The sequence below is a fragment of the Pinus tabuliformis genome, chromosome 1_2 (assembly GCF_031772625.1).
Source record: "Pinus tabuliformis cultivar Carrire ecotype Pingquan chromosome 1_2, CPIR1, whole genome shotgun sequence".
Lineage (NCBI taxonomy): Eukaryota > Viridiplantae > Streptophyta > Pinopsida > Pinales > Pinaceae > Pinus > Pinus tabuliformis.
In genome coordinates, this window is record NC_142298.1 from 1,357,940,078 (window position 1) to 1,357,965,556 (window position 25,479).

At 38.3% G+C, this 25,479-nt stretch overlaps 2 protein-coding genes and 2 pseudogenes across 3 annotated transcripts; 3 read left to right on the plus strand and 1 right to left on the minus strand.

Moving 5' to 3' along the window:
* The first annotated feature begins 3,714 nt into the window (after positions 1-3,714).
* Positions 3,715-6,092, plus strand: LOC149211271 (uncharacterized). Of its 2 annotated transcripts, XM_089396988.1 has the most exons (3): positions 3,715-3,876; positions 4,988-5,447; positions 5,637-6,092. In XM_089396988.1, the coding sequence occupies exons 2-3, from the start codon at positions 5,283-5,285 to the stop codon at positions 5,859-5,861; spliced, it is 390 nt and encodes a 129-aa protein (XP_089253114.1). In that variant the 5' UTR covers positions 3,715-3,876; positions 4,988-5,282; the 3' UTR covers positions 5,862-6,092. The 2 variants fall into 2 exon arrangements, with proteins under 2 accessions (XP_089253114.1, XP_089253115.1); XM_089396989.1 differs by lacking the exon at positions 3,715-3,876 and having other exon boundaries at positions 4,986-5,447.
* A 777-nt stretch (positions 6,093-6,869) lies between these two features.
* LOC149211272 (aspartyl protease APCB1-like) lies at positions 6,870-12,129 on the minus strand. The gene is made up of 7 exons (XM_089399237.1): positions 11,897-12,129; positions 11,736-11,824; positions 11,418-11,523; positions 11,148-11,220; positions 10,878-10,965; positions 9,342-9,571; positions 6,870-6,886 (listed from the first exon to the last, which is right to left on the minus strand). The coding sequence occupies exons 1-7, from the start codon at positions 12,020-12,022 to the stop codon at positions 6,870-6,872; spliced, it is 729 nt and encodes a 242-aa protein (XP_089255363.1). The 5' UTR covers positions 12,023-12,129.
* A 2,984-nt stretch (positions 12,130-15,113) lies between these two features.
* On the plus strand, positions 15,114-15,793 carry LOC149211273 (putative methyltransferase At1g29790 pseudogene; annotated as a pseudogene).
* Positions 15,794-22,170: 6,377 nt separating this feature from the next.
* Positions 22,171-24,945, plus strand: LOC149211274 (pentatricopeptide repeat-containing protein At2g03880, mitochondrial pseudogene; annotated as a pseudogene).
* Positions 24,946-25,479: the final 534 nt, after the last annotated feature.

Genomic DNA, 25,479 nt, shown 5'->3' on the forward strand with positions numbered 1-25,479 from the left:
AAATCTGATTTTGAAGGAGAAATTACCTCTGTATGTGTGAAACTGTTTTATGCTTCCACTATTTAGTTTCCATCTATTGTGTGATTGATGATATGGCCTGAAATTTAATTTCTGGTTAATTAAATTCAGCAAGTTATTTGTTTAATTAAGATCATAACGGCATTAGTCATCCGGCCATTCTTACTGTAGTGTGCCCTACCCTAATGGCAGTAACCCTCAAAGGGATGAGGCCAGCGATCATGCATGTTGGATTTTGAGAAGTGCAGGTGTGTCCGCTTTCTAATATTAAGCAGTCCACTAGGATTTCATTTTTCACTATTGTGTCCACTGTGACCTACCCAAATGGCAGGAGTCTCAAAGGGCAGAGGATGTGTGATGGTGCATATTAGATACTAGGCAGTCCTCTTGAATTCCTTTCTTGTTGTAGTCTGCCCTAAACTAATGGTAGGAGTTTCAAAGGGATGAGACTGTGCGATGGTGCATGTCAGACACTAAGCATTCCATCAGTATTCAGTTCATAATGTAGTGTGCCCTGTCCTGATCCCTAATCCCTAACGGCAGGAAGTCTCAAAGGAATGAGGATGGGAAATGGTGCATATTCATTTTGAAAAATTGAAAGTATGTACAGGTGGGTTGAGCAGATTTTTACGCCGTAAGGCGTTTCCCTCTGAAATGAACTCCCCCAAATGCCTTTCTGTCCTAATCCTAGCCGTTAGATCTTTTGTTAGACGATTGAACAAAAATCAGCGGTCTAATTTAATAAAAAATGTTTTAAAACATTAAAAAATATTTAAAAACGTTCTACTTTCCACTTGACATCTTGTGTCGAGCATGGGAAAAGCCCCTGATTCCAGTGTCGTCTGGACTGCATCTTCTTGCAAGAATTATTGGTGCCTCATTCAGAGAAAATACGAGAAGGGCTTCGATGACTGCAAAGACTGCTTCAATCTTCAAGGCCGGGAGAAAACCAGGTAGGTAAATGGCGGTGGCTCCATGGATTACTCTGTCGACGAGACCATGCAAAGCAGATGTGTACATTCATATTGATCTAGGCAATTCCATGTAGTTTACAAAACAGTTCCATATGTTCATGCAGATAGGGCTGTGCAATCCATAAAGCAACACAGTCCAGACATACAGCATGTCGTATCTTCTCGGGCCAACTGTGCTGCTCAGTTTAGGGTGATTTGTTGACCATAGAGCTGCTGGATTTTAGCACACTGTGAAGGTTTCTTCGTAAGTGTTTTTGAAAGAATGAAAATCTGATTTTGAAGGAGAAATTACCTCTGTATGTGTGAAACTGTTTTATGCTTCCACTATTTAATTTCCAGCTATTGTGTGATTGATGATATGGCCTGAAATTTAATTTCTGGTTAATTAAATTCAGCAAGTTATTTGTTTAATTAAGATCATAACGGCATTAGTCATTCGGCCATTCTTACTGTAGTGTGCCCTACCCTAATGGCAGTAACCCTCAAAGGGATGAGGCCAGCGATCATGCATGTTGGATTTTGAGAAGTGCAGGTGTGTCCGCTTTCTAATATTAAGCAGTCCACCAGGATTTCATTTTTCACTGTTGTGTCCACTGTGACCTACCCAAATGGCAGGAGTCTCAAAGGGCAGAGGATGTGTGATGGTGCATATTAGATACTAGGCAGTCCTCTTGAATTCCTTTCTTGTTGTAGTCTGCCCTAAACTAATGGTAGGAGTTTCAAAGGGATGAGACTGTGCGATGGTGCATGTCAGACACTACCATCAGTATTCAGTTCATAATGTAGTGTGCCCTGTCCTGATCCCTAATCCCTAATGGTAGGAAGTCTCAAAGGAATGAGGATGGGAAATGGTGCATATTCATTTTGAAAAATCGAAAGTATGTACAGGTGGGTTGAGCAGATTTTTACGCCGTAAGGCGTTTCCCTCTGAATGAACTCCCCCAAATGCCTTTCTGTCCTAATCCTAGCCGTTAGATCTTTTGTTAGACGATTGAACAAAAATCAGCGGTCTAATTTAATAAAAAATGTTTTAAAACATTAAAAAATATTTTAAAACGTTCTACTTTCCACTTGACATCTTGCGTCGAGCATGGGAAAAGCCCCTGATTCCAGTGTCGTCTGGACTGCATATTCTTGCAAGAATCACTGGTGCCTCATTCAGAGAAAATACGAGAAGGGCTTCGATGACTGCAAAGACTGCTTCAATCTTCAAGGCCGGGAGAAAACCAGGTAGGTAAATGGCGGTGGCTCCATGGATTACTCTGTCGACGAGACCATGCAGAGCAGATATGTACATTCATACGGATCTAGGCAGTTCCATGTAGTTTACAAAACAGTTCCATATGTTCATGTAGATAGGGTCGTGCAATCCATAAAGCAACACAGTCCAGACATACAGCATGCCGTATCTTCTCGGGCCAACTGTGCTGCTCAGTTTAGGGTGATTTGTTGACCATAGTGCTGCTGGATTTTAGCACACTGTGAAGGTTTCTTCGTAAGTGTTTTTGAAAGAATGAAAATCTGATTTTGAAGGAGAAATTACCTCTGTATGTGTGAAACTGTTTTATGCTTCCACTATTTAATTTCCAGCTATTGTTTGATTGATGATATGGCCTGAAATTTAATTTCTGGTTAATTAAATTCAGCAAGTTATTTGTTTAATTAAGATCATAACGGCATTAGTCATCCGGCCATTCTTACTGTAGTGTGCCCTACCCTAATGGCAGTAACCCTCAAAGGGATGAGGCCAGCGATCATGCATGTTGGATTTTGAGAAGTGCAGGTGTGTCCGCTTTCTAATATTAAGCAGTCCACCAGGATTTCATTTTTCACTGTTGTGTCCACTGTGACCTACCCAAATGGCAGGAGTCTCAAAGGGTAGAGGATGTGTGATGGTGCATATTAGATACTAGGCAGTCCTCTTGAATTCCTTTCTTGTTGTAGTCTGCCCTAAACTAATGGTAGGAGTTTCAAAGGGATGAGACTGTGCGATGGTGCATGTCAGACACTAAGCATTCCATCAGTGTTCAGTTCATAATGTAGTGTGCCCTGTCCTGATCCCTAATCCCTAACGGCAGGAAGTCTCAAAGGAATGAGGATGGGAAATGGTGCATATTCATTTTGAAAAATCGAAAGTATGTACAGGTGGGTTGAGCAGATTTGCCACTGGGTATCATCGAGATTGCCACTGGGCATCATCGAGATTGCATGTTTCGATCACCCATTCAGGAACTATCAGTGGGCCTTTCCATTTTGTTGTCAAAAAATTTCCTCCGATTCGAACGCAGACAAATTGATTAGAAACCCACTCAGCCATTGGCATTCCCTCCTCCTTTTTTTCGAGGCTTCGATCAAATTTCTCTTATCTGCTCTGTACTAGGTGAATTGGGTCTCAGCCATAATCGAGCTTTGGGTTTTAGTCATAATCGAGCTTTGGGTTTCAGTTATAATCGAGCTTTGAAATCTGTAGAAAGGAGGTTATTGAGAGAAGAATAAGTGGATTTGCAGGTTGCTGCCAATTTGATGATTTTGATTGAATGTGCTAATAAACATAATGGCAGATTAGGGAAAATCGAGCTTGGGAGCTTGTCTTTTATTTATATTCAGCTTGATTATATATATATTTTAGTTCGGGTGAAGCGGCATCATGGTGCAGGGAGCAATTTAGGGCAGCTTTTATGATAACAATAATAAGAACTGAACCTTGTTTTTAGGCCTGGATTTAACCGTGGTGGAAATGGAGCCGGGTTTTAGGAGAGAGTTTTTAGCAATCATGGCTAGCGATCTTATGACTAAATATCACGATGGCACTACAAAAATAGATGCGGATGAAACTGCTGGTGAAGAACGCCATCTGAGACACAAGCGCACCAAGTATCATCTGGTAATTTTCCCAGTGAATAATGCTCATTGTTTATATTTTTATTTTTCAAGTCCTTTATTTGAGTTTTAGCTTTTTTTTTATTACGAATCTGGCCTGCATGAACATACCCATCATTGATTATGTTGAGTTTGATTATATGTTGTAGTATGAGTTATAAAACCAACAAATAGACTTTAATCCTATGGTTGTTACAGGACATATTCATTGTTCTTTTCATTTTTATGGAGTGTAGTTTGCTTTGGGTGAGTCTTTATTTTTGAAATAAATGGATCAGGGTTGGTCTCTAGGCCGAAAGGAGCCTAAAGGTATCCATATCATCAGCCTGTGAGAATACAGATGGAGTTGGGGAGAGTGATTTGGAGAGGGACCTGGTTCACCATGATTGCAACGAGTGAAATGAAATGTTTGAAAATTTCTAAGAAGCTGGTGCAGAGCTGCTAAGCCACATCTAGAAAGCAAAACCAAATAAACATCTCTCCTTAGGACATGCAGAGATGGAGTTAAATATTTTTAAGTTTTTAACCATTCAATTTACCTCCCTTTTTCCAACGGCTATGATGTTTGAAAATTTATGCAGAACTGCTAAGCCTCATCTATAACGTGAGTGGAACATAAGCATAAAGTTAAGATTGAGCCTTGAGCTTTGCTAGTGCAAAACCAAATAAACATCTCTCCTTAGGACCTGTAGAGGTGGAGTAAAAGAGTCTTTAAGTTTTTAACTATTCAATTCACCTCCCTTTTTCCAACGGCTATGTTGAAATGTTTTGAGAAAAGTGATTTGAAGAGTACCCTGGGTCACCAAGACTGTTATGAATGAAAGTGTAAATGGATAAGCAATTGGTTGAAACCTCCCAGAGTACTAAAAGAATGTTGGTGACTTACAAGTATGAAGCTATGTTTGAGCCCTGAAATTCTGTTGGGCAAAATTAAATAAAACATCATTTGCTCAAAATACGTTTTTGCCCAAAATTTGTTTAAATCGTCAATAATACGATGTTTGTCGTATTAGTGGCACTCTGAATTTGTTTACAACCTCAAATAGATTTTTGTTTTTACCTGGTTGGTCATTAATAAATTTTGAATGTCTTGAGAATCTTGATTTTTTTTGTAGGGTATCAAGAATTGAAAATATGTCTTTTGACATTGTTGAGGAATTTAAGAAAGTTGTGTGCTTCTACAAAACTTCGCTGAGGCATTGCATGGTGTGGATTTCCTTAGTTTGTTTTTGTATCTACCTTCTATTCTCTTTGGCAATGATGCTTCTATTTCATGTTTTGGTGGATTAGCAGGGGAGCCCTGTAACAAGCACGACATTCTCTCCAGGATTTTTGTTGCATCCATTCGAGGAGGCTAGTCCATTGGGTTTAACGCTGAAGAAAACACCTTCATTCATAGAACTTATTCAAATGAATCTTTCTGAAGGGGACTCAGCAGCTCCCTTAGCTATAAATAATTCCAGCCTGGAGGTGGGGAGAAAGAATGAATCAAAGTGTGCACCAGGACCGGCTATTGCTGACAAGTACAAGGCCTCAAACTTCCCAGCCTTGGTTTTGAGAATTGGTTCTTGGGAGGTAATATGCATAAGAAATTAATACAGCTAAGTTTGCATATTAAATTCTTCAATCTTGTCAGAACATATTAAATATTTTTTGTTCACCTGAACAAGCCTTTTGATAGCCACTGATGGAAACTCATGATATGGTAGTAAGTAATGCACATTTAGCAAGATTGCATTGACATAAAGATGCTGATGATGCCAGCGTATTTCAAGATATGAAGGAGACTTGGTGGTAAAATGCTATGATGCAAAGCGTAGACTTGTTTGGGAAGTCTTGGAGGGTGGTCTGAAGAGCAAGATGGAGATTCATTGGTCAGATATAACCTCTTTGAAGACCAGTTGTCCCGACAATGAACCTGGTACCCTAGAGATTGAAGTAAGCATCAGGTTTTGCTTATTTTTTGTGTCCTACTTGAGGCGGAGTTGAAGTGCAGGTGCTTTTGATATTTCTATACCAGTATCTTTTCTTCTGTATCATACAGGTACGACTTCCATGAACTTGAACGGGCCCTTCAACAGTTTCATTGCCTCCAGAGGGGTTATTCCCATGTATATCACTATAACACAGAGGCTGCCATTCTTTGAAAATACTTTGGACATTGTTCATTCTATGCATGTCTTGAGCAATTGGATTCCCTCACAGCTGCTGGAATTTGTACTCTATGATATCTATAGGATTCTGAGGCCTGTTCTGGCTAGATCTTTTTTTCTACACAAAGGATCAGCTGAAGATCTATGTGCCCATGATTGAGCAGCTAGGGTATAAGAAGCTGAAATGGTCTGTTGCCCCTAAGTTGGATAGAGGGCCCGAGCTCAAAGAAATGTATATCTCTGCTGTCTTGGAGAAGCCACTTAAGAGGCAGTGCGCAGGCTACTTGTAGATGCAGTTTTAAGTTTCATGGGCTTAAGGCCCCTTAACTTAAAACAAATAAACATTTCTCTCTGTAATGTATTTTAATTTTCAATTATGGGAATATATATGATGCCCTTGCCTGTTTTTAAGATATTTGCCACTTTCAGTGTATGGTTCATGTATCTGGGTTTGATTTAGGGCTCCAAGATTTTCATATTCATATTAATATATAAAACACATCTGCAATTTGAATTTCTGGATTTTCTACCGTGCCATGGTTTTCATTGATTTTTGAAAAAATGTGGATGGTTCGTCTGTAATGGTCAAGGGCTGAAATTCAATGGCCATGTTTAGTAGGTTTTGACTGCAATGGCGAAACTGCAAATTAACTGGAATTCATCGAGATAAGCTTATCAAGAGAAATGATAAGCTTATCTCATGACAAATAGGAAAAACGGTGATGTTGAATTCTAGAGAACAAATTGATTAAAATTAGAAGCCCAAAGGACATGGACCAAGAGCATTTTGTGCGCCAAATCCAAATGTAGTCATTTTGAAAGAAAATGGCACTTTTGAAGAACTTCATGAGTACTCAGATCCTTCAACCAATGAAAGAATTCAAGAATCAAATGTCCTAGAATGCATGCAATGTGAAGAGAGCATACAAACTTTTACTCCGTAAAACTATGATGAACATGAAAATTATGAAAAAGATCAAGAGAATTTCATTCAAACAAGAGCTCAACTAAGTAGGTTCAAGCCTAGAAATCAAGTAGGTAAAGGAAAAGCATTCAATAATACTCCTCATTCAACCCTTCATCAAGCTAATGAATAGCATACAAGGAACAAGCTAATGCAATGATGAAGATGACTTATAACATAATGAATGAATTGATAGAGCTACAAATTACTCATTCTTTTGTTAAAGTGATTAAAATACCTCAACAAAAGGAGAACTTGTTGAAAGCCTAGGAGAATACAAATCCATCAAGCTCAAGAATAGAAACAACTTTTATCAGTAGTTAACAAAGACCCAAGTACCTCCACCTAGAGTAAGAAGAAAGATACTCCTTTTTATCTCTCTCAAAAATCATGATTTTTATCTTACATAATTGCATGGTCCATAGTTGTCTACAAATAATATAATGCCACTTTCAATTATGAAGTTTTTAGGATTGGAACACCAAATATTATGAAGCCCCAAAAAAGTATACACGCTATTGGTTCAAAATAGATTCCTTCCTATGATAAAATTAAAGATTTTTGTGCATGGATAAGCTCTGCTCCACATATAAATACAATCTTCTCTCTCATTGTAGTTGACTTTCCAATGGCTTATGGAGTTGTTGTTGGTTGTGATTAATCAAATAGCTGATCGTACCTACGGTTGTATAACTTTGTTTTACTTTTGTATGATCTATGAAATGGATTTTGAAGGGCTGTAAAGCTTTCAAATGAAATATTTTCTCCGGATCTATCCTATACAAATTTGTGACAGAAATAGCGACTAAGATGGCCATAAAGCGATCTCTTACTTCCAGATTAAAGGTTATTTGGGCACAAGTACCATGCGAAATTAGATACAGAGGTTCATTAAATAAAAAAAACAGTTATATTCACTTGGAGCTGGTGCCGAAGAGGATTTGCTGTCTCGTGCATAAGCTTTCACATTCAAGCTTTGGCCTGATGATGTGGATTGCATGATGTGCTTTTTATTGTTCACTGATGAAATATTTGATGCATTTTAAAAAGAATTCTGAGAAATAGTTTGACAAACCATCTAATAGTTCTAACAGATCACTTGGTGAAAGCATTGCTTAAAGCATATTCAGAATAATATTTGTATTGTTGTGCAGGTAATGAAGTATGGTACAAATGAAACACTACCAGACCAAGCCTTAAATGGCCATTCAGCACAGGTGTTATTTTAGCCAATTTGGAACCCACGAGTGCTTTATCTTGATTGTGGTCTTTTATCAAAAGGTGGCAAATCACTTTTAGACAATACTTTTATTTCAAACTGGCGATCAAATGCAAAAACAAATTTGTTTCTCCGCGGCTCTCTCCTCTTTTTTATGAAACTCTGCTTAAATGTAGTCAACTATTTATCATGCTGGAATCGCGGCTCTCTCCTCTTTTTTATGAAACTCTGCTTAAATGTAGTCAACTATTTATCATGCTGGAATCATACAACTGTTTCCTTGATATCTCTGTTACACGGGAACCGCTCCCTAGAAGTGGGAAACTCGTTCCAGTGGTTCCCGCGCTCCCGGAAGCTTTGGAACTATATGGGAACGTTCCCTTTTCTGTGGGAGCTGCAATGGGAGCTTGGGAAAGTTCCGGGAGCTTTGAAGACTGTTTTTTTTGGAGTTCCCGTGTTCCCTGGGGTTGGGGAATACAGAGCATGTAGAAAAATATGTTGAACTTCCCACAAAACATGAGGTTTTCTTGAAACCTTCGCGGGGAGAAAGGCCAAAGACATCCTTAACACCGATATCCTTAATTGAGAAACTGGAGCAATCCCTTGATGGGTTAAGGAAGCGTGTGACACCTCAATGTAAGGGGGATATCTCGAGTGTCATGCTGATGAGTATTTTTTTTTTGTTTATGTATATGTATCGCAGAATATTGTGTGCATATTGTATGTGGCAATCAATGCTTAACCATTAGAGTCGCTTTACTTTTTCTCATAAGAATAACTAGAGAAACATAGGTAAAATTTTTCCTTTGTATTTTTAAGGCAGATTGTTTCAAACACTGGTCATGTTTCAGAGAGCTAATAATGAACTTGACATTTTAATATTTTATATATATAAAAGGGAGAGACTCGGGAAGAGAGACACCCAGAGAATATATTTCTATATAAGAGAGATTATATATTTAAATTGATTTTAATACTTGAATATTTTGATTTAATATTAATTTTGATTATTATATAATTATAAATTTTATATTTTTATATTTTAAATTTTTTTATTATATAATATTACCGTTCCCGATTAGCCGTTTCCTGTAAATTTTGGGGAAACCTCTAGCCGTTCCCGACACCCGTACCCAAGTTCCCAACGTTCCCACGTTCCAGAAACTCATACAACATAGCTTGATATATACCAAACGCTAGAAGAGAATATGAAGAGGAAGAGCAAGCTGCTTTCCCAAGTTCTTGATCACATGATATTGCTTCTTCTAATGTATTTCTGTGAGACACTGAGGGATCTTCTAACACCACAAATTGTTCAGCAAGAGATTCAGAGGACTGCAACACCCGCCTCTGTGTGGAAGATCTGTCAGAAACAACCAACTTCAAGAGTTAGATTCGTAGATCTATTACTTGATTAGAAGAGAAAATGAAGATTAAGTGGTTACTCTAGAGTCTAAATGACAAAATAAATCTTTAATTAATGTCTAGTTTCTATCCTTGCCATCAGGAATCATGCAGGGGAACCATATTTCCCGTAGTGGAGTGTCTAAATCTTGAAACATTTCCCGGTATCTTTCTTAAACTTTTTTAGTTTTTCTTGGATAAGTTTTCTAAACATTTTTAGGTCAAGTTTAGGATGCATTTTGAAAAGAAAGGCCCAATCCTCAAATCGAACTTATACTTATTTCAATTAGATATTTGTTTGCCGAAACTTGGTAGTGAAGAGTGCTGCCCTTGAAGCAAATTTTAAGAGTTGTCTGTTCTTTTCAGCTTTTAGGTTGCTTGGGTAGCCTTCCAGGTTTTTAATGCTATATATTTCTTGTGTAGGAGATTATTTGCTCTTCATAGGCTGTTAAATGTGATTCGAGTCTTCTTTTTGTGTGATTCAATTCTGTTTTTTGTTTCTATATCCTTTTACTAGAGAAGACTATTTACTATTAATGGGCTGTTCAATGCAATTTGCCTTTCTTAAGTGTACTTTTCAGCGCTTTAACAAGTAATTAATTGTACAAAGATAGTTTCTTTACCTTCTTTTCACATACATTACAAAATATATTTTGATTGCAACTCAAAAGTTTTAGGTTTTACATTTCTGATTACTTGTTTTGTGGTTGATGAGGTTTACAATCTGTCAATCTGACAAGGAAAGAAAAGATTCAAGTTAGGAAATATAATGGATATCTCTAATATCTAAATGATTCGTGGTGTCATGACTGTTCGTGTGAACCAAAGATTATATTAAACATCATCAAATATGAGTACAATGATATCATCTAAGCAACCTCACCAATCTCTTCCATTTTAGTTTATTTAGGAAGTAAAGACAAGAAAGGGAATAAGTTTCTCTGTATTCAACTCCAGAACATGGGCATTACTGGCAGTGTTTTGATCAGAGGGAATAGCAGGGCACCAAAAAGAGGAAGTGGTGATGTAGTACTAAGGATAAATTATGAAAGATTCCCTAAATGCAAGTTCATAGAAAATGTAGATGCAACTACTCCCTTATTTGACAAATAAAAAAATGCAATCAATGGTGTACTTGGGAAGAGTCAGTTACTAGCTCTCATCTTGCCATATCTCTTACATGTACAAATTCATAAGAAAAATAATAAAAACTGCACTAAATCCTATAGAATAAGAATCAAAGGTAAAAGAAGAAGGTTCAGAACTTGGGAGGATTTTGGCAGTCTGAGTGAGCCCATCCAATCTGGTTTTTCTCATTGTCATAAACAACAAGGTGCTCTTGCAAAGAGATATCTGCAAAATGCAACACACTTTTGTTACTTTATCTTAATACAATCACCAACATGTAGATTAAGAACATGCCTTAACTGCTCTAGATACAAGCCCACCCAAGGTCATTCATGACATGCTTGTAGAAAAATCAGACTGACAAACACACAAACAAAAAGCAGCAAAACAATATGTTGTTTCATTACCTCCAAGAATATTCGTGTCCACATTACCGATTGCAGTACCATTCAAGATTCCCGAGCAGACGTTACCTTTTTCCTGTGCATTGAAACTCATTCAGCAGTAATCTTTTTTTATCATAGCAATCATTAAGCTTAATGAATAAATAGCTTCTTCAATAATATCTTCTTTGGCAGACTCATAATGTTGATCCTTGAATGCTATCTCATGTTACAATCTCATCTAGTGGTAAAATACAGTTCTTATAGAGTATGTCAAAGCTTATGCATGCTTACACTGATGACCAAATAACCTTCTGGGAAAATTTCCATCTGTTTTGCTCTGGCACTTCTAAATTTGAGTGTTAACAACTGAAAGTATGGTGCCGCCTTTGCAACAGAGCTGATACATTTCACAAAACTCAGGAAGCATTCAGGATACTAATATCTTTCCAATGGCCATAGTTTTTATAATTTGTACTCTAAATAATGCTAAGATGGAAAGGTTGACTTTCTGGCCATAGTTTTTATAATGTGTACTCTAAATAGGCCGGAGATTGAATTGTTGAAATTGAACTCACACTTGATTTTCAAAACTTAACCAAAACCATTTACCTGAACCTATTTTTCCCTCGCCAACAGAGTGGTAGGAATGAGTCTGATGAATCTTGTTCCAACTGATTCCTAGCTAGGTTTTCTTTAACCTGTCAGCATTGCATTATTAGAAACAGACAAATTCCTTATAGTACAAGGGAAGGGTAATTTGTGATACTTACAGCTGAAAGGAAAGCACTATAAGCTTGATTTGTGAAGTATGTGTAGGAGCTACCACTATCAAATATTATTCTTCCTAGTCTTTTTCCATCTCCATCTTTGTCAAGGGGTTTGTTCCCAAACATCATCTGTGCAGCCCCCACATCATAGTGTTTTCTGTAAAACAAGAGAACAGTATGATAATAGAAGTTCACAGATTATTTTAAATAACAAATTAAATCAAGAAAGTTTATTTTAAAGGGATTCCAAGTTAATTCTTAAAGCAGAAGACATGGGAGTTGTTTCTAACTAGAGGCCTATGATGCAACTCAGTGTCCCTAATACCTATGAATTATGGGCCAAGTCTAAAATGCAAGATGCTACTGTAAGTAAATAACAAACTGGCTTTAGGATGGGAAGATACTTGTCAGAGAATATAGTTAACTCGTAGGAAATTCTGGACTGAGCTTCAAGAACAGATCAAAATATATTGTTAGTGATGTACTTCTCCAAGGCTTAGACAGAATGGAGTTGCATGTTTTCATGTTGATGTTTCTGAAGGAAGGAATACTGTTGCAATGACGTCTCTTTACTTCATCTTTTTCTTAATAAATATGCCATAGGGTATATGATAATAATAATTTCAGGTCTTAAACAAATACATCTCCTACAAAGTGGTTCTTAGCTGATTAACAATTATCTTGCAACGGACATAGTTTTACACCTACAAACAGATCATATAATGTGGAATGGACTAGAAAGCCTGTTGACAACATTTGTTTAGTAATTTGAGCTTAAATTGGACGTTAAGGAAGAAGTTATAGCCACCCATTCTATGAATCTATTCAAATGGAGTAATGGCTTCTTCAGCAAGGATGGAGATAGTTACAGAAAGAAGAAAGAAGTAGCCTCTATTGGAAACCATTTTTCCTACAAGTTTCCTCTTACTAAACATGGGAGTGAGCTACAAATAAAATAAACATAACAAGTAAATATGAATGGATAACAGTTATATATTCATAGTTGGGGAATCTATCATCTTTTGAAAGGGTCTTTGCACAATGTCTATTGATTATTCCCCTCCAAAAAGTAAGCATCTTGGTCACATGATTGCATTATAGTTTATAACAAATGATAAATGGTCAGATAGAAACTAAGCAAGTAAAATGCATGCATTAATTCTAAAGTGGACAGCATGGAGCTAAAACAATTAGTTATTCAACACTATACATTTGGTACCAACTTCCAAGTATAAGGCGGTAGGCTAAACATATTAAAAACATGAGCCATGGAAATGGCTGATAATATGAAAGGAGAAAAAAACAACTTGCTTGAAAGCAGAAAGAGTTTTTCATATATTTAACATTATGTATATTATAGAAGTAAAAGATGAATCTTTTATCATATTGTTCAAGTTCCTTTGGAGACGATGGTGAAAATGTTCTCAGATTGTTATTCACATTTGTAATAACCTAAGATGGTCCTCGTTTTTTTTTTTTTTCAGAGAGAAAATCCACATATGGCCGAAGCCTACAGATATTTTTTACAATACGGCCGAAGCCAGCAGAATATGGCCGAAGCCAGCAGAATACGGCATAGCCGTTCGAAATCGCCCAGCGAGGGGCAGCCGCAGGACTCGATCACGGCTGGGGGGTGCGAAAGCCAACCGCCCCAGCCGTCCTATCATGCACGTCATGTGCTGATGGTCCTCGTTTTATCTGGTAATCTAACTCAAAATAGTTGGTATCCCTCTCTAAGATCGCTGAGGCAAATGACATTTAAAAGGCCGCAAAGAAGAAGAAACCTTGATGAAGATCAAGCCTGCTAAGTTGCATGTGAAAAGACAACTGTTTAAGATCTTAAGCTGGAACTAATGTACAGACACTTGAGTGACAACTAGAAACATGGAATCTAGCTCAATATCCTTCTCTAGGATAGCATGAGGCAAAGGAATGTTTCAAGACATCTGGAAGTTGGAACCTTAGATTTTTATATCAGAAAGGTCACAAAGAAAAGGAAGAACCTTGATGAATATTAAACCTGCTAAGTTGTATATGAGAAAAACATCTGATTAAGATCTTAAAATGGAACTATTGCACTTGGGTGACAACTAAAAACATGGAATCTAGCCTTTGACAATTTTAAATTAGTCGTTATCAAAACAAGATGAAAGAATGTAGTAAATGATATTTATAGACAATATCCACACTAAAGAATAGTTAGACAGAAAATGAGATGCTAATATATATGTCAGATAAAATGTGTAACAAAAATGAAGGTGGCATTGTTTATTTTGGGAAATGCTAATCTATTTACAAGCGTTTCAGGTATTTTTGTTCCAGGGCATGGAAGTAACCTTTAAGGAAAATCAAAGAGAAAGATGTAAAGATGGGATTGTAGTGTGCCCTACCCTAATGGCAGTAACCCTCAAAGGGATGAGGCCAGCGATCATGCATGTTGGATTTTGAGAAGTGCAGGTGTGTCCGCTTTCTAATATTAAGCAGTCCACCAGGATTTCATTTTTCACTGTTGTGTCCACTGTGACCTACCCAAATGGCAGGAGTCTCAAAGGGCAGAGGATGTGTGATGGTGCATATTAGATACTAGGCAGTCCTCTTGAATTCCTTTCTTGTTGTAGTCTGCCCTAAACTAATGGTAGGAGTTTCAAAGGGATGAGACTGTGCGATGGTGCATGTCAGATACTAAGCATTCCATCAGTATTCAGTTCATAATGTAGTGTGCCCTGTCCTGATCCCTAACGACAGGAAGTCTCAAAGGAATGAGGATGGGAAATGGTGCATATTCATTTTGAGTAGTGGGTGTGTCTACTTTCTAAAAATAAACTGTCCACGAGGATTCCATTCTTACTGCAGTATGCCCTATCCTCATGGCAGGAATCTCAAAGGGGATGAGATTGGGGTAACGATGCATATTGGATACTATGCAGTCCACCCATATTACATTCTTACTGTAATGGACCCTACCCAAATGGCAGGAAATCTCAAAGGCACGAGGCTGGGAGACGGGGTATAATGTATTTTGAGAAGTTCAGGCGTGTCTACTAAATCTCGAAGGTGTGAGGCTGGGTGATGGTGGATACTGAATCCTAGGCAGTCCCCCAGGGTTACATTCTTGCTGTAGTGTGTTCTATCTGAAGGCAAGAGTCTCAAAGGGGCGAGGTTGGGTGATGATGCATATTGGATATTAAGCAGTCCACCAGGATTGCGTTCTTCCTGTAGTATGTCCCACCCTGATGGCGGTGGCTCCATGGATTACTCTGTCGACGAGGTCTTGAATCTGAAGAAGAAGACAATTCGAATTGGGTTGGACATCGGAGGAGGAACAGGAACTTTCGCCGTGAGAATGAGGGAGCGGAATGTAACAATTATTACGACTTCCATGAACTTGAACGGGCCCTTCAACAGTTTCATTGCCTCTAGAGGGGTTATTCCCATGTATATCACTATAACACAGAGGCTGCCATTCTTTGAAAATACTTTGGACATTGTTCATTCTATGCATGTCTTGAGCAATTGGATTCCCTCACAGCTGCTGGAATTTGTACTCTATGATATCTATAGGATTCTGAGGCCTGGAGGCCTGTTCTGGCTAGATCATTTTTTCTGCACAAAGGATCAGCTGAAGATCTATGTGCCCATGATTGAGTAGCTAGGGTATAAGAAGCTGAAATGGTCTGTTGCCCCTAAGTTGGATAGAGGGCCCGAGCTCAAAGAAATGTATATCTCTGCTGTCTTGGAGAAGCCACTTAAGAGGCAGTGAGCAGGCTACTTGTAGATGCAGTTTTAAGTTTCATGGGCTTAAGGTCCCTTAACTTAAAACAAATAAACATTTCTCTCTGTAATGTATTTTAATTTTCAATTATGGGAATATATATGATGCCCTTGCCTGTTTTTAAGATATTTGCCACTTTCAGTGTATGGTTCATGTATCTGGGTTTGATTTAGGGCTCCAAGATTTTCATATTCATATTAATATATAAAACAGATCTGCAATTTGAATTTCTGGATTTTCTACCATGCCATGGTTTTCATTGATTTTTGAAAAAATGTGGATGGTTCGTCTGTAATGGTCAAGGGCTGAAATTCAATGGCCATGTTTAGTAGGTTTTGACTGCAATGGCGAAACTGCAAATTAACTGGAATTCATCGAGATTGAATTACGAATGGAATAACAAGCAGATACGGTATACAGTAAAATCGCGTTATTTTTATGGCTGTGAAATGTAGAATTTGTGTACTGTGTCCAAACTCTTTGTAACAGTGATAAGGACTTGGCCTCTTCTTCAATACACAAAATAGGGTTCCTTGATTTTAATAATATAGATGACATATGATGCCCACTGATTGTCTTTTCAAGGCTTGGAAATATATGCATACAAAATCTTGACTTCCTTAAATTATGAACGGCCTTAGAACTGTCCTTTAAAAGATTCTCCGCTTCCTTACAAATATGTGGAATGAGAAGTCCACCACCTTTCTTCTTTTATAGCCCGGAGATCAAGAAATCACAACTCCAATGACCTATACTGGTTGGCCAAACTCACAGAGCATGACAGTATATAGCAGTGCTTTATGTGACATAGGCTTCTTGGCCTTATTACAAGCACAAGGAATAAGTAGGCATCTTCTTAGATAAAACAATCGACATTAACAAAACTTTCTCTCTTCAATAACTCAGAGAACAAAGAGGCATGAATAGGTCGGATTCACTGTCTGAATTGAAGAGCAAGAGAGAATATACGACAGCAGGGAGAGACCATGCAGAGCAGATATGTACATTCATACGGATCTAGGCAGTTCCATGTAGTTTACAAAACAGTTCCATATGTTCATGCAGATAGGGCCGTGCAATCCATAAAGCAACACAGTCCAGACATACAGCATGCCGTATCTTCTCGGGCCAACTGTACTGCTTAGTTTAGGGTGATTTGTTGACCATAGAGCTGCTAGATTTTAGCACACTGTGAAGGTTTCTTCGTAAGTGTTTTTGAAAGAATGAAAATCTAATTTTGAAGGAGAAATTACCTCTGTATGTGTGAAACTATTTTATGCTTCCACTATTTAATTTCCAGCTATTGTGTGATTGATGATATGGCCTGAAATTTAATTTCTGGTTAATTAAATTCAGCAAGTTATTTGTTTAATTAAGATCTTAAGGGCATTAGTCATCTGGCCATTCTTACTGTAGTGTGCCCTACCCTAATGGCAGTAACCCTCAAAGGGATGAGGCCAGCGATCATGCATGTTGGATTTTGAGAAGTGCAGGTGTGTCCGCTTTTTAATATTAAGCAGTCCACCATAACATTTCTGCCTCCATACCACAAGATCGAGAATAGTGTAATCCTTTCTCCAAGGTTGGCTTCATGAAATGACCTTTGGCATATTCTTGTGTTCTTGCACTTTTCTTGGCCTCCTAGGAGAATAAATTTATTTTCAAAAGACTTATCCAAAAGCATACTTATGCCCAGAATGTAAAAGAGAGATAGCTCCATTGCATAGCAGACCTTTATTGTTTCTTGTGCTCAGAACAATAGGAACACTTGGCTCCTTCTTAATGTGGTTCAGAGAACTAGGCCAACAACTTGGTTCTTCATTGCTCCATAGGACTCTCTTTAATTCATTGATCAAATCCAAATAAATATATGTATCCCTAGAGTCACTTATTTGATCCTCAACAAATTTTCTTGTTGGACATCTTTGTTTACAAGACTTGAATTTATGTGAGCACAGGTGACCGGATGGAAGGATTGCTAGCTTCAGAATTCTGATGCAGAGGTGCCAAAGGGATCAGATCTTCAAACATACTGTTGACTGCTTTATCCACTGAGAAGATTGGACTCAGATCAACAAATTCTTAAAACAAAACTCTTCATTGACTTCTTATCATGACACGTGGTTTAGCCACTGAAGGAGGACTTTCCTATTGTAAGAACATTGAAATATTACCTCCGCAAATAGCATATCAAAAGTACCTAAAAAAAGTTAAATCACTGCATTAAATGGGTAATATGCATTAAATTACCCAATCCATGATGAGGAGGGGTCCTTCGCATCCAGGCATCCATATTCATAAGACCATCTTTCATAAGATCCTGGCTCAACGCATCAAAGTGCCCAATGACCTAATCAAGATGCCAAAATCAGTGTCCTCACAGTGCCCTCTACTCATTGTGCTCGCCAAGACATAGGATCAGCCATGCACATCCTTCTTCCAATGTGTTCTTCATGAGGCACCTTGAGAGATACCATACCTCTGATTTTATGTTCATACACGCTGCTACAGGGGTCTGCTCCAAAGTGCCTCGCACTTCTTCTATCTTCCAGACTTCCAAGGGTACTGTCACCCTTATCCAATGGTGCCAACACAAAGGAGCTGCATACTTTTCTTGGATGAACTTCCTTTGCTTTAGCTACTAGACAAAAATATGATCACATGGAGGGCTGCCACTAAACCTTCTCAACAAAATCACATCAACTGCTAGATAATGACATTATGGAGGGCTTTTACTATTCTTCAAAAATCATTTTCAGACTGATGTCTAAAGGGACCATCCCTTCTCATAACTGCATCCTCTATTTTTATTGGCTTTAGGGCACCTCTTATGAAGGTTTCGAAGACATGAATATATATTCCTTATTGATTTGCAAGTTGGCTTGAATGGAACAGGCTTTTAACACTTGTATATATATATGTGTGTGTGTGTGTGCTTGTAACAGTGATAAGGACTTGGCCTCTTCTTCAATACACAAATAGGGTTCCTTGATTTTACTAATATAGATGACATAGGATGCCCACTGATTGTCTTTTCAAGGCTTGCAAATATATGCAAACAGAATCTCGACTTCCTTAAATTATGAAGGGCCTTAGAACTGTCCTTTAAAAGATTCTCCGCTTCCTTACAAATATGTGGAATGAGAAGTCCACCACCTTTCTTCTTTCATAGCCCGGAGATCAAGAAATCACAGCCCCAATGACCTATACTGGTCGGCCAAATTCACAGAGCATGATAGTATATAGCAGTTCTTTATGTGACATAGGCTTCTTGGCCTTATTACAAGCACAAGGAATAAGTAGGCATCTTCTTAGATAAAACAATCGACATTAACAAAACTTTTTCTCTTCAATAACTCAGAGAACAAAGAGGCATGAATAGGTCAGATTCACTGTCTGGTTGATGGCATACTTTTTATAAATAAATTTCCATGGCTATTACGGTTCAATTAAGAGCCAATCTCTTGCAGAGTTCAGAGTTGAATTCATCTGTAACTGCCTTTGATTTAGGGAGTGGTCGAGAAAAAACTTCAATGCCTAACAAGACTGTGATGATCACAACCATAAATGTAGCTTGGGCAGAAGAAAACAGTGTACTACATTTGTACATGCAGAGCCTTCGAATAGTTATTGAATCATGTTCTCCTCGTTGCAGTGGACCAGGGGTCATTTAATCGTTGCCAACATATTCATCACACTGCTATATTTTGCTAAAAGAAATATCTGATTTCAATGAATCTGCCTCTGCATACCAAGACTGGCGTGAATGGTAAAATTCAATGAATCTTCCTCTGCATGCTCAATGAATCTACCTCTGCATGCCACTAGAAGTTGTTGGATGAAAATATTTGTTTTAAAGGCAAGAAATGGAATGGTTTTTTTGTTATTTGGATTACCAAAAGAAATGGCTTAGTTAAGATAGCTTATAAATGGAGGCATAAATTCTGAGGCTCTCATGGTGTTATTTCAATATATTGGCCCTGTTCAAGTTTTGAATGATTCAGAAATTAGCAGATTTGTTAAATAGTGGAGGCAGGAAATTTGCACTTCTTTTCTGTCAAACCTGGTAGCTGATAAAAGATGAGAAACAACTTAATCACACACATGTTGGTAAAAGCCTAATACTAAGAAGGCAGGTAGAAGTGGATGATTAAAATTGTTTATAGGTTTAGCCAACAGTTTTATTGGTAACATGCGTAGTTTGAACTTTTGGTGATATTGTTTCATCACATAGGCTGACTACAGTTTGGTGAATTGTTACTGGAAATATACTTAAATCAAGATAAAATATAGGTGGTAATACCTAGTTGAATGGAGAGTCCCAGTATATTGGCCCTTTTGAGGATTATTACTTGACCAGTTTGTTGCCTTAGTCTGCTGAGTAATTTTTTTTTTTGTTGGTTGGTTGTTGTTGTAATTGGTAAATTGTATAGGTGATTTTCATTCACATGCTTATTGGAATAGCTGGCTTCTTGAATAGGGCAGTCATGCAGTTGAGTATGTGAGAGGGGTTTGTAGAACACATTATCTAATGAACTCTTATGAAGAGACAAAAAGTCTCACTCATAGCCTACTCAGGGCTTCAGATGGGAATTTCTTTTATAGACTGATCAACTTATTAGAACTACTGCTGCACTTTCTTCATCCACAAAAGCCACTTGAAAATGCTTGAAAATAAACTCTCTGTAAGGGCCATTGTCAATAAAAATATTTGCAGTGGAGGCCCTCAGCCCAACAACCATTTTAGCCAGCCTTGGAAGGCAAATAGTTGAGTTCAAACATGATGAAAATTTAATTCCCTGTATACAAAAGCATGTATTAGGTGTTGATAATGGCTAGAAATATGCACTGAAGATGTATATACCTCATTTTGTACAAAAATGAACAGAAGAGGTAGAGGTATAAGGTTCACCTCGAATTTTTTTGCAAGTTCAATCCACTGTAGGATGTGAAAGGAAGTGTCATAATGCTAAGAGTGAAAAAGAGGGGAAGGAAGAAACTAATAATTTCAGAAATTCTAGCTTTCTATCCGTACCTTGATTTGTTCTAATAAAATAAATATTAATTGTTTGTCGACATCCAGGGAGCTATCTGGTAATAATAAAAATATTTTATTAGTATTATAATAATAATAACAACAATGGAAAGGTGGGGAAGGAAGAAACTAATAATTTCATAAATTTGGACCTTTTATCCTAGCTTTATTTGTTCTTCAGATCCAACTAATATTTTGTAGATCCAACTTATGGTGAACCAGTAGCTTGAAAGACAATTGCAAGTCATTCAACCAACAACGATCTATAAGCGTGCCATAGTATTATGTCTCTGCGTATTCACAATAGTGATTCCATTGTCATATTATTATTCCCCACTTGGTCAGAGAGATGACACAAGGGGTTTCTACATGTTGACCAACCATGTAAATTGGATCTTATAAGTTAAAATTCTTGTTTTCTAGCCTTCTATTTCTGTAGATATCAATTGTGTAGTTGATGGCATACTTTTTATAAATTCTTCTACAAACTATTATTATTTACAAAATATTCATTTTCAGAATACACATAACTAACTATTGCAATTGTAACTCATTATCATCCACCCTTGCTTTCAACAATGTCCATTCACATGTCCCTATTCTTCCCCATTCTATGCTATTCTTCTCCACTCTATACATGTCTCTATTCTTCTCCACTTTATGCTATTCTTCCTCACTCTATGCCTGTTACGGCGTTTCCTTTGCAACATAAAGTGCAAATGCTAGTTTTACATTGTTCACACTGAAGTAAAATAAGCGTATGAAATTCTTATTGCTATTGTCGCGTTCTGTCACACAACCTAAATTTTTTGTGGTTTGATTACAAAGAAAGAAGGAAAATTTGCATCGGTTTATGCGTGCTAAACTCCAAATTTACTGTTTGCCTTCGCGCACACAGCATCTCTGCTATTACATTTCTCAAATTTTAAATCTTATCTGACATTCTCAAGGTCGACACTCCCTTATTGTAAGTGATTTTCCACTTTAAACAGAACACTCTGTGATTTATATCTAGATTATGCGTTTAATGATTTGCTCAATTCATCCTAACTGCGGAGAAACTTTAGAACCCGATTTGGAACGGTGGAGGATGTTTCAAACGCGGATTTTCCACTTTAAACAGAACACTCTGTGATTTGTATCTAGATTATGCGTTTAATGATTTGCTCAATTCATCCTAACTGCGGAGAAACTTTAGAACCCGATTTGGTACAGTGAGGATGTTTCAAACCCGGATTTCTAACAGTGGTTGCCAGCCTCTTATTAAACAATAATTTCTTGACACAAACGGATCATAGCAAATTCTCGTTTGAATAATCTTGGTATTTTATCACATTTTGGTTTCTGCTGAGCGTTAAATGAATCCTACAGTAAGGCAGGAAGAAGCTCTTTTACCACATTATGTTACATTTCCTTCAGATGCAGATGATTAGATTTAATGATTTAAGATGCCCACATCGTTTTAGTCTCATGATATACCAACTCTGTGGTCTAAGTTTTGGCACCTCTACCATTGCCAGTGATACCAATGTGTATAATGACAGCAAATCAAATGGAATCCATAAGAATGTGCATATTAAAACTCAACAAGGACTCAGCGGCGACGTTTTCCATAGTTATGGTCGTCTCTTGCAGGTATGTGTGAACACCAAATCCCTGAGAGATGGAAAGCAGATCCAGGGCCACATGATCAAAACTGGCTTTCAGGGGGACATATTTGCATATAACAATCTAGTTAACATGTATGCTAAAAATGGCCTGCTTGAGGAAGCATTCCAAGTATTTGTAAAAATCACTGAACGAAATGTGGTCTCATGGACTGCCATCATTGCAGGCTATGCTCAGGATGGACAAGGGAAGCCGGCGTTGGATCTCTTCTGTCAAATGCATAGGGAAGGTGCGAAGCCAAACCAGTTTACCTTTGCCAGTTTTCTTCGGGCATGCACAGGCTTGTCGTCCCTAGAGGAAGGCATGCAGGTTCATGCCTTTGCAAGCAAAACTGGATTCAGGTCAGATGTGTTTGTGGGGAGTGCATTGGTGGATATGTATGCTAAATGTGATAACATAGAGGATGCACGAAAAGTGTTTGACGAAATGCTGCATAAAAATGCAGTTTCTTGGACTGCAATGGTTGTAGGGTATGCACAGAATCAGCAAGGTGAGGAGGCACTGAAACTCTTTTGTCAAATGCAGTGGGAAGGCATACAGCCTGATGGATTTTCGTTGTCCAGTGTTCTCGGTGTATGTGCAAGCCTTGCATTTTTGCAAGAGGGGAAACAGGTCCATACCCATGTTATCAAAAGTGGGCTAGAGTCAGATGTCTCTGTAAGGAATGTTCTGGTGGATATGTATGCCAAGTGCTGTCACACAGAGGATGCGCGCGTTGTTTTTGAGAAAATGTCTGGAAGAAATGCAGTGTCCTGGACAACAATGATTGCCGGATATGCTCAGAACTTCCAAGCTGAAGAGGCCCTGAAACTCTTTCAACAAATGCTGTGGTCCGGGATGAGGCCTGATCAGTTTACCTATGCTAGTGTTGTCAGTGCTTGTGCCAGTTTAGCAGCTCTAGAAGAGGGTATCCAGATCCATGCTTATATCATCAAAAGCGGAGTTGAAGTAGATGAATTTGTTAAAAATGCTCTTGTAGACATGTATGCCAAATGCGAAAGTCTTATTGATGCGTGCACTGTGTTTGACAAAATGCTTGAGAGAACAGTTGTTTCATGTAATGCAATGATTGCAGGTTATGCTCAGCATGGCCAGATATATGGAGCCCTGGAACTCCTAGTCAATATGCAGCGCAGGGGCATGAAACCAAACCAGTCAACATTTGTCAGTGTTATCAGGGCATGTGCCACTGCAGTAGCTCTGGAGCAGGGCAAGCAAGTTCATGCCCACATCATCAAAACTGACATCGTCTCAGATATTTTTGTGGGAAGTGCTCTTGTTGATGTGTATTCTAAATGTGGAAGTATAGTGGATGCAAGCAAACTTTTCAGTAGAATGCCTGAACGAGACATTGTTTCATGGAATGCTATGGTTGCAGGGTATGCGATGAACGAGCACGGTGAGGAAACCTTTAATATTTATACTCAAATGTTGTGGGACGAGATGAAACCTAACCATTTCACCTTTGTTGGCGTGCTTACCTCATGTGCTGACCTGGCAACTTTGGAACAGGGGATACAGATTCATAACCAAATTATCAAACTTGGGTTCGAGTCAGATGCTTATGTGGGGAATGCTCTGGTTGACATGTATGCAAAATGTGGGGTGCTCGAGCATGCACGCAAATTATTCGACCAGATGTTGGATAGAGATGTGGTCTGCTGGAATGCAATGATTTCACGATATGCTCAACATGGGCATGGCAAAGAGGCTCTGGCACTCTTTGCACAAATGCAAGATGCTGGAGTGAAACCCACTCACATAACTTTTGTTGGTATTCTTTCTGCATGTAGCCATGTAGGCCTAGTTGATGAAGGATACCATTATTTTGAATCCATGAATGTGGATTATGGCATTGAACCAAGAATTGAACACTATGCTTGCATGGTTGATCTTCTAGGTCGTGCTGGGCGCCTCGTGGAGGCAAAGGGTTTCATTGATCAACTGGCATTTGAACCTGGTGCGTTGCTGTGGCGAACTTTGCTTGGAGCTTGCAGAGTTCATGGCAATGTCAACCTAGGAAGACTTGCAGCAGAACATGTTCTTGAACTGGAGCCACAAGATGCTGGGTCATATGTTCTGCTGTCCAACATTTATGCCTCAGCTAGAAACTGGGACGAGGTAATACAGGTAAGGAAAATGATGAACGATAGAGGGGTGAAAAAGGAACCAGGACGGAGTTGGATTGAAGTCCAAAAGAGGGTGCATGTATTTGTTGTAGGAGATAAATCGCATCCACAGACAGACGAGATTTATGCAAAGTTGGACAATTTGATTGAACAGATCAAGAGTGCAGGTTATGTTCCTGACACAAATTTCGTGCTACATGATATGGAACAAAAGCAGAAGAAACACTCTCTAACCTACCATAGTGAGAAGCTGGCCATTGCATTTGGGCTTCTCAACACAGCTGTTGGGACACACATTAGAATAATCAAAAACCTCCGTGTGTGTGGTGACTGCCACACCGCTTTCAAGTTCATTTCCAAGCTTGTCGAGAGGAAAATTGTTGTAAGGGATACAAACCGTTTTCATCATTTCCAAGATGGGCTATGTTCTTGCGGAGACTATTGGTGACATAAAGCAACTTGAAATGAATACAAGATTCTCTACATTTGTTCCCGCCTTGAGAGACAGCTACTATGAGGAATATTATATTTTGCAGTCTCATGGTTCTTATCGCAGAAGTCAAGACCAGAAGCATTAGAAAGTAGGCATATATTTTCATGTGCTTATTTGTGAAGGAAGTGAGGACTTGGAACTCTTGCTGTGGATGTCAAGGGGGTCTTCTCTTAGATCAAGTTGGTCATTGCATTTGGGCCTCTCAACTCAACTGTTGGGACACTGTAACACCGAGCTTCGGGTTCAAGGAACAAGGGAAGAGCTGGATGAGGTGACAGTCTCCATGATGTCAAAGAGGGGGATTTTAGGGGAAGACATGAATGAAATGCTAAAACATTATGAAAAAATCAATGTTACATATACAAAGTAATAAACTAATCACATGCAAATTGAACAATTCCATGAACAACATATACTATTCATGAATCATGACAACCCCAAGGATTAGCTCATTTGGTCGAGTCCCCAACGTTAAAGCACCTTTGCTAT